The sequence below is a fragment of the Xiphophorus hellerii genome, chromosome 13 (genome assembly GCF_003331165.1).
Source record: "Xiphophorus hellerii strain 12219 chromosome 13, Xiphophorus_hellerii-4.1, whole genome shotgun sequence".
NCBI classification, from domain to species: domain Eukaryota; kingdom Metazoa; phylum Chordata; class Actinopteri; order Cyprinodontiformes; family Poeciliidae; genus Xiphophorus; species Xiphophorus hellerii.
Window position 1 is genome coordinate 24,402,338 of NC_045684.1, and position 9,364 is coordinate 24,411,701.

The 9,364-nt window shown below is 39.4% G+C and overlaps 1 protein-coding gene across 1 annotated transcript; it reads left to right on the forward strand.

Annotated features, from left to right (window-relative positions):
• Positions 1 to 2,258: 2,258 nt before the first annotated feature.
• marcksl1b (MARCKS-like 1b) lies at positions 2,259 to 5,152 on the forward strand. The gene is made up of 2 exons (XM_032581199.1): positions 2,259 to 2,569; positions 3,631 to 5,152. Exons 1-2 carry the CDS (start codon positions 2,492 to 2,494, stop codon positions 4,198 to 4,200), a joined length of 648 nt encoding a protein of 215 aa, XP_032437090.1. The 5' UTR covers positions 2,259 to 2,491; the 3' UTR covers positions 4,201 to 5,152.
• Positions 5,153 to 9,364: the final 4,212 nt, after the last annotated feature.

A 9,364-nucleotide genomic window follows, 5' to 3' on the forward strand; every position in this document is an offset into this window, starting at 1 on the left:
AGGGTACAAAAAGTTTGTTTTATAGATGTTGTGAAACAATTTTTGTTGTGGTCCCATGTGCTTCCAACTTAACAATTTTGGTCCTCATGGCAAAAACTTTGGACACCGCTGGCCTAAGTCAACCCAGCAAATTGCATTAACTCGTTGACTTGTAGCATGTAGCATGTCCTGAATGAGCATGCAGCAACAGTGGACAATCTATCCACTGTACTGTTAGACAAACGGAGGTCAGTCTTGCAGTTTCATCTTGTCCTTCTGGTGGAGACAGAAAATCTGATGGAGACAGTGTTTGGAGAGAAAATCCCTCTCTTCCAGTTGAACCTTTCACCTGAACACACAATTACAATCCATGTCATATGTCAGATGTTTCGCCCTCTGGTGTCACGGTGGATTTTGTTCACTTACAGTCGGTGATTTCCATGCCCATGCGATCTCGCTCTTTGCTAGTGGTCAGTCTGACTCGGTGTCGGACGCGTTGTGAGCCGTCGTTCGGCTGTCGTTGACTCGGACTGTAAGCGATCCAGCCTGGGGATGCTTCCGGAAACGCTTCGTGAGAGGATTTACTGAAATCCTCACGATCCGCTGAGTCGAACTGAAATTAAAGACGCGAGCACGTTCAGTGATACCAAAACCAAAAGAGACAAAGACATTTTCTTGCTTATGGGTTCATGAGAAGTGAAACAGTCCAAGTGTGTTCAAGTTATGTGATACTTTTAAAAAAGAAAAAAGAAAGACAGAAAGGAACTTATCACAGTGCAAGGAAAAGGAAAATGTGTCTTTAAAGGAATAGTTCATGGTTTTCTCAGCTTGATGTGTTGGTGCTGGAGGCTGAAGGTAATGGCTGCTAAGTTTATTGTGTCCTTCTCAAATATCTCCATCTTAAAACATTTTATAGTGCTTCATTACAAAGTCACTTTGTGATCCTTTAACTCATTTTCCTATTAGCATTGGGCAGTTAATTACACAGACACTGAAGATTGTTTATAGGAGAAATGGAGGTTTGAAGGTGGTGCACCACTAATTATATTCCTGCGTGGAACGCTGAATGTGTCAAACGACTCCAGTCGGAATAACATACGGAAGGCAATGTGAAAAACAAAGAAATAGTGTTGACCTAAGCTGCCTTTGAATTTTACTGTTTCACTTTCTTTAAAATTAGGCAATTATTTTTGATTGAAAAAAAATTGACATTTGCATTTTTAAGCGCATGTTTCACGCAGGACGATCATTGGTGCCGCACCACCTCCAACCTCTGTTTCTACTGTAAGTGGTAAATAGCATTTGTGAAAATTACTTTGTAAGGTAAATATGGCAACAATTTAAAGGTTCAAAAAGTAATTTCTGTATTCAAGGCACTTGTAAGAGTGGAGATGCTAACAATTATACAAGTGCTAGTCCCTCTTGAAATAACTGTTAGCTTTAGCCCACGCGACCAACTGAAGTGGGTTTAAATCAAGACAGAAAAAAGTTATTTATTGCGCACAGGCTTATAGCCGCTAATGACCTTTGAGCAGAAGCACTCTCAGTTAATCAGCGATACAACCGCAACCAAAAATTTTAGTTTAGACTACTCCCTTATGAAAAGTGCAAAATTTGCCTCCACTGACAATAAATTGGTTATTTTTATTTTTTTTGCTCACTGTGCACACTCCCAATTATTTTTCTGTATGCTGTGTTTATTATACTGCTGGAGTGGAAAGCTTTGATATATGCATTAACATATTATAAACAACAATGATGATCAAGGAATAAGAAAGTGAATAATGAAAGCCAAAGAAGGCAAGGGCAGCTTACTTCTGTACCACCAATCACATAAAGGGTTATTCAGAGTTTTACAGAACAATAACTGAAAGGAGATTTAAAAAATTACATAAAAAAACAACAAATAATTTAAAATACAGGAAAAAGTCAGATTCCTGTAAGAAAATCAAACAGCTGCTATCTAACATGTAAGGAAATTAAAATTATGAGTCATACATTTTTTAGCATGTTATTTTTATTACATTTATTGTTTATTATTATTATTATTATTATTATTATTATTATTATTATTTGAGTAATAGTAATAATCAAAAAGCACTAATTGATTTCATTGCTGGGGGTCCTGTAGCGGGGTGGGGGAAAAAAATAAAAGTAGTCTTAACTGATTGGTCAGGCTCTCTTGACGTCCCTCCTTACTAGAACAGCGATTGGCTCGACTGGCGTTAAGCCTCGCCATGGGCGGGGCCTGGTGCCTGTTGTATGTTGAACCGACGCGTTCGGCGAGCTGTGAATTTAGAGGGTCTCTCTCCACCGGGGTGTTAAGATAGCACACTTCAACGACGGAAGGGACGTCGCTGATATTAGAAGGAGAAAGAAAAAAACAACCCACACTTTTCATCAACTAACCGCTGGATACATAACTCGCCTTGGGACTGGATTAATATTAAGTCGACTTTTTTAGTTTTTCTTTTTAATTTGCTTTAGAAGACACCCGAACTCTTCGAAGACAATGGGATCCCAGACATCCACTGCCGCGGAGGCGAACGCTGCTGCCGCTGATGCTGCAGCTGTCAAAACCAACGGACAGGTAGCCACTCACAGCTTACTACTATTCACTTGTCTTGCCTTTCCCCAACCCCCCCCCCCCCCCCCCCCCCCCCCCCCCCCCCCCCCCTCAACGGGAAACATCTCTGCGCGTGGATAGAAGTTGAATTTCTCTCATAAAATCACCTGTTTGTTCTTTTTTTTGGTTTTGTTTTGGTTTTCTTTTTTTTTTTTTTGGTCGAAGTTCTGTCGTTTTGGGCAGGACAGGTTGGGGGCGGGGAGCTTTTTGCTGTCTGGCACCTTCACCCCCAAAACTACCAAATTATCGTAAAATGTTTGCTTTTATGCTAGCAATGGCGTAGAGTTGACTGTTCGGGTTTTTTGAGGTTAGTCTGTGTTCATTTGTAAATGAAGACAAATGCGACCCTCTATCCCCATGAACGTGTTGGATACAGTCAGTCAGGCTTAAAGGGGAGGGGTGGGGGAGCCTGGATGCACGTAGACAGTCTACTACTCCTCCCTGGTAAAACCGAGCCGTCTATTTATTTGAATGGGACTTTCCTTGATGTATTCAACCTATGAGTCACATTCGGTGTACCCTTTAACACTTTAGTCATGACTTTATCATGAATGTTAATTAGACAGGTTCACCTGCTTAAATACATTTTTTTTAAATTGACGCCACCAACGGTTCGGCCGACGTTTGGTTGGTTCTTGCATTTTTTTTTTTTATTAATTTGATTTTATATATGATGAAATATTTTTTTTCTGGATAAAAAATGAGCATAAAAGCGGTACATGTGTTTTCATATTTTCTCTGAGGAGACGCAGCCTTGTCTTTGTTGAGCCTCTGTCTGTCTGTCTGTCTGGTACAGTCGACGGTCTGGTTTGTGATGCGCTGCCGCCGCCTATCGTCAGATTAGAGTACTGCAAGGCGTCGCCTCGCAGCCAGGCATGGTGGTTTATTAATGAGAGCAAAAAAAAATATGCCAAAGAGCTGGGGTTTTTTTATTATTTGTGTTCTTTCAAATTGAAAAGATATCACTTGGGGAAAAAACAAAACATTTTCTGATTCCCCCCCCTTTATCATCTTGTGATCTTTAGGAGAACGGACACGTGAAAACCAACGGTGATGTCTCCACTAAGCCTGACGGGGACGCCGCCGCCACCAACGGTTCGGCCGAGGCGGCCAAGGAGCCCGAAGCCGGGGTGGGAGGCGACGCCATCGAACCGGCGCCCGCCGCAGACGGGGAGGCCGCCAAGCCTCAAGGCGAGGCCGCCGCCAAGGAGACCCCCAAGAAGAAGAAGAAGAAGTTCTCCCTGAAGAAGTCCTTCAACATCAAGCTGAACCTGAAGAAGAGCAAGAAGAGCGAGGCTGTGAAGGAAGAGGCTGCCGCCACCACCCCCGACACCGCCGCCGCCACCTCTGAGGAGAAGCCGGCTGAAAACGGAGCCGCTGCCGCCGCCGCTGCTCCCACAGAGGAGAAGAAGGAGGAGGCGAAGGAAGAGGCGAAGGAGGAGGCCGCGGCCGAGGCTCCGAAGGCGGAGGAGGGGGCGGCCAAGGAGGAGGCACCCAAGGAGGAGACCAAGGAGGCCGCCGCTCCGGCCCCTGAAGCCGCCAAACCCACGGAGGAGAGCAACTCGACCCCCGCCCCCTCTGAAAAGAAAGAGTGATTGTACGTTGAGCTCACGATGAACTGGGTGAACTGTTTTTCCAAGAGAGAGAAAGAAAAATTTAAGAGTATATATATATATATTTATATATATGTGTATATGTACACATATGTATATGGATATATGTATATGTAAATATATACACATGTATGTGAAAGACTCCTTCGACGTGCCACTTTTCGTCATGATAACAAGACGACAGACTAGATTCACTAGATCACCTCCCTGGTTACAGCTCGACATCTGGACGTTGGACTGGGTTGTTTCTGTTTTTTTAGGCAGCGGGTCGGTCGCCGTGCAGAGAACTGGATTTAACCGGGCGCGAAGCGGAGCCGCGATTGGGCGAATGAAGGACGGACGGACGGATGGAGAAAGATGGAGCCGAGGCGTCTTTTCCTCAAATCAACCACAGCTGAAGACGCCTCCCAAGCTGAAGGAATGAAGCTAAATACGATACTAGGACACCACCACCACTTGAAATGACTGTTAAATAGAAGAAAAGAAAAAAAACAAAAAGGAAAAAAAAAAACCTACAAAAAAATGTGAAATCAGAAAATTAAAGAGACTCGTCAACTTTTTACATTCCTATATTTTAACCCAAATTTGAAGTATTTTGTGGTGTATTATAGAGAACCATCTTAAAGATTCAGAGAAGCTATTTCTCGTTTGCTAAAAAGAAAAGTAAATAGACAGTTTTGATTTTTACCGTACTATGAAAGAAGAAGAAGAAGAAGAAGAAGAAAAAAAAAAAGAACACTTAAGCTTGCTATGTTCACTGTTGCGGTTTGATATGATGCAGAGTTGTTTATCTGTCGTGTGTGAGCCTGAATCTGCTTTGTCTCTGTAAATACGTTGGATTGATTTCTGTTCTTTATTTTGCTAATGTTGACAGATGTTACTGGTTTTATTGTAAAGTTGATAATGGTAAATAAATGTTGGGTACCTGCCTGTTCATGTGTCTGTACGGTTATTTTCACCATGCACTATGGTTCATATAGACCCCACAATCAGACGGGATTCGGTTTCTGTCGATGTAGAGGATGTTCTAATTTCTCCATCTACTCTTTACCAGGACCCTTTTCTACGATGAAGTTGAGACCAATTTGCTTGGAAGAAGTGGTATATAAATCAAATTTAGGACTGAAACGATGAATCCGATTAAGTATGATTAATCGGATGAATCGTGATTCATCAGATTAATCGATTATCGAAATAATCGTCAACTATTTTAGTAATCCATCGATCATCAACTGGAGTAAACAGACTCAAAAGAATGCCAATTGCTGACTGAACAACATCCTCACAGCAGCAATTGAGACAAAACTGTAAAAACCTAAAAAAAAATTTAATTTAAGACGGAAAAAAATACCCTTCTTTGTATGTAAATATGTATGTAAATACGTTCTAAACTCAAGTTCTGTCAAAAAAAACTCTATTAAACAATCCAACTGTTAATTGGATAAATTGTCAATGTTAAAGTCTGTAGACTTGGACTTTTTTTTTTTATCTGATTAATCGATTAATCAATTACTAAAATAATTGTTAATTGCAGCTCTAATTGTCTTGAAGCTCCTATCTAAAAACATGACCTCAACTTGTCTAAATTTGACCCCGGTTGCATGGTTTGACCAAAATTTAACATTTAATATACAGGCTACATTTATTGGAACCACTGGAAAAGATGTGTAAAAAAAAATATCTTAAAATAAGTATATCTTGAGCATAATCTCACACTGATGTCTAAAAAAAAAAAAAAAATCTACTTTTGTTTTGGTGACATTTACTCAGTGTTGCAAGAAAGATCTCACTTCTTGAAATAATTGTTTTTCACAAAAACACCAGTGCCAAGGTTTATATTCTGTTGGCTGAGCTTTGTGTTGCCATATCTTTTTTTTTTTTTTTATTGCTTTAATCTTGCTGAAAGATCAAATACTAACATATATTTGAGTTTTACGGATCAGTAGACCATATTTTCATTTAAAATGTTTTGAAATTTCAACAAAAATTCAGAAGAGAAACAAGCCCACACGGGTTTCTGTTATCCTTTGTTTTACACTGGACTGATCTTGAGCGTTTGTTGCCAAGATTAATCTCAATATTTGTCTTATTTTGTAATAGTAGGACAGAATTTTTTGTTTCTTTTTGCTTATATCATATCCTATCATTGATATGGAGACTCGGTGGCCCCAACATGCCGTTCTTTAAAGAGATTATTAGGGTTGCCAACAGAATGGTCACCAGTGATTTTAACAAAAACAAATATTTCTTAACATTTTTTTTTTTTACCAATAAATACTATTCTTGTCCCCCAAATAAAGGTTGGAGATTTTGGACATTTTCAGTACAGTTTTTTGGTTTGTTTTGTTTTTGCCGCTAATATGAACTTTCAAAAAATCAGAGCAATATCTGACTTGTCCCCTTTGGTTTTGTTGGCAATAGGTCATTTTGATCTTTTAAGCGAGTAACGCATGGACACAGCATATCTCCAAACACACTTAAAATCACGTGTTTTCATGTAGTTGTGTGTTATTAATGCTAACAACAAAACCGTGCAGATCTAAATCTGCTTGCCAGTGGTGACTATGTATAATAATAGCAAAAGTTCTGCAACTCATCCCAAGAAACTGAAAAACATTCCTGTGCACATTAATTTCTCCCATCCTGGCATTGTTTTCTTTCCACTGGTATCCGAGAAAGACTCGGTTAGCTAATGCTGCAAAGTCTTGACTAACGTGATGAAGTGTTTTCTAACTACTGTAGTTAGAACTTTTTCCAATGGAACACAACTATTCATGTTCCTGATACATCTGGAAATAGGAACAACGGAGTAGCACCTCCATGTAATGACATTGCACTTTCTGGAAAAACACAAAATAGAAAGTTCTGTTCGGTTTCTTTGAATTGTCTCCCAATGTGTGTAAAATCCCCAAATAAATACATTTCAGGATCTATTGAAGAAGATCATTCTAGAAATCCTGACATAATGTTGGGTAAATGATTCCTGAATGTGTTTTTCATCTGATTTGGTTTGTCGGAACCAAATCCGACGAACCTTCCTCTGTCCCACATCTGAAGCACAGACTGGTTTACATCTGTGTGATTCCTGTGGTGTGAAAAACGTTTGACGGAGAACGTAGAAATGGGATCTGACGAGAGATGCCTTACTTTGGGTCAGAGGAAGCTCTGTGTTTTCATCCCTCCTCTCTCTTGGCTGGATGGATAATTGTTTAGCTACCCTGACTGTCTAATTGCGCACTTTGACATTTTGAAAATAAATTCACTCAGTGGAAACACGTCGATTTCAAACAAACCCGTATTTCAATCAGTTTCGGCGCTAAGATGAGGTTGGTTTCTTGGCTGTAGCTTATTCCACAAAACTGCAATGGAAGCACTTTTTTGCCGTCACACAAACCACGTGATCAGCCACGTGATCTGTTGCCACTGGCACAAACCACAAAGAAGCCGACAACAGGAAGCAGCTGGAGGATCATGGCTGTGTGATCTTAGTTGCGTTTCTTATTTAGTGGAAACACCGCAATTTTTGCAATTGCGGTGTTTCCGACATCAGCAGAATATCGACAAAGTTTTGCTCACATTTGCAGTGTAAGTGTAGCAGCTCCTGTCTTTTGAATGCATTGATGATTTTTCACTTTGGATTCGGAAGAGAATTGTTTAAAAAGAAAACTGGTGGAGCCAGAAGCTTCTTTGCCAATTTGAACAACCTATCACGCAGACATTTACACAAACTTAGACGAAATGTGCGGCTACGCCATGTTACACACCTGAAACTGAACAAAAGGAAGAATGGAATGTAACCAAGCTCTCCATTTAGGTAAAGCTGTCTGAAACCGAAGCCAGTTGAATGGTTTACATGTCTGATATCAACATGTTGGTTATGTTATCCTAAAGTATAAAAAAAAAGAAAAAAAAAAAAAAGTTAATTGCATTTACGTGAATAACCTTTTGAAAAACAAAGACTTTTAGGAGTCGTTTTCTCATATTATAGTTTTTGGTTTTACTTGAGTAACATTATCATGAAGCATTGCTAATCTTACTTGAGTAAAATTTATGGAGACTCTACAAACTGTGAGTCATTTCACTGAAAAAATAACATACATGTTTTACCCAGAAATGCATCGCATTCAAATGCAGCTGATGTTGAAGTAAAAACTTCCTGTTGGTCCACAGCCATCATAGTTCTAATGTTAGTTTGATAGTCTGCTGAACCTTCTGTGCTATTAGCTCTATGTACAGTCACTAGTGTCTATTCTAACATACAGTATATTTATATTTACTCTGCCTACTGTAAGTGTTGGTTTCACACGTTTCATGTTGAAAACGTTTGATTTGGAAAGTGTTTCTTCTGCCTGAATTTATTTTTGAGAACGTGTCCGTTAGTGCGTTTCTTTCAAATCTTTTTTATTACTATAGTCTTGAAAATTCCAGATACAGACACATACATCACTGTATGTGTTCTGTTGCTTTGTCGTGAATTGGTTATATGTCATTTTATGTGGGAGAAAATAAGCTTGTCTTCTTCCCACTCCTTTTCGAGATAAATGCACTCTTGTTTATGTCTAAATACAGTATTATTATTATTATATAAAGTATGAATTTGACAACTCAGACAATGTCTTGGTCTTACTGTATGGATACTGATACTGTGTATATTTGTGCATGTGCTTTTTTCATTTTTACCTACTAAAGAGCATAATATGCCTTTTTTTCTTTTATGACATGAAATAAAGTAAAAAAAAAAAAAGGGAAATGTTTGTCTAATTCTGTTATTCTCAAACATGTACTTACTATTTAGGTAGCCTTTTTAGGAAATACTGTTTTTGTTTTTAACTCTTCGTGGCTACTTTTTACTTTTACTTGAGTAAAAACATGATGAAGTAAACTTAACCCTCCAATTCTTGGTGACCTCTGCAGGTCTCACACGTCACATGTTGTGACAGGCTAAACAGATAAATAAGGATGTGAATTTTGTGTTGCTCTAGCGCATTTGGTTCCATTTAACTTCCATTTATCTTTGTTCAAAGTGCATTTATTTCCTTGCAGTGAATAGCGAAGGCTTCGCCACTGATGCTGTTAGCTCCACTGACCTCTTGACCTCCTGTGTTTGTCCTCCCCTGCTCTGCGTTCAGCATCGCGCCCCCCCTCT

Coding starts and splice junctions, on each gene's coding strand:
- marcksl1b (XM_032581199.1), top strand. CDS start 2,492: ATGGGATCCCAGACATCCACTGCCGCGGAGGCGAACGCTGCTGCCGCT. Junction 2,570..3,630: donor CTGTCAAAACCAACGGACAG/GTAGCCACTCAC, acceptor TGTGATCTTTAG/GAGAACGGACACGTGAAAAC.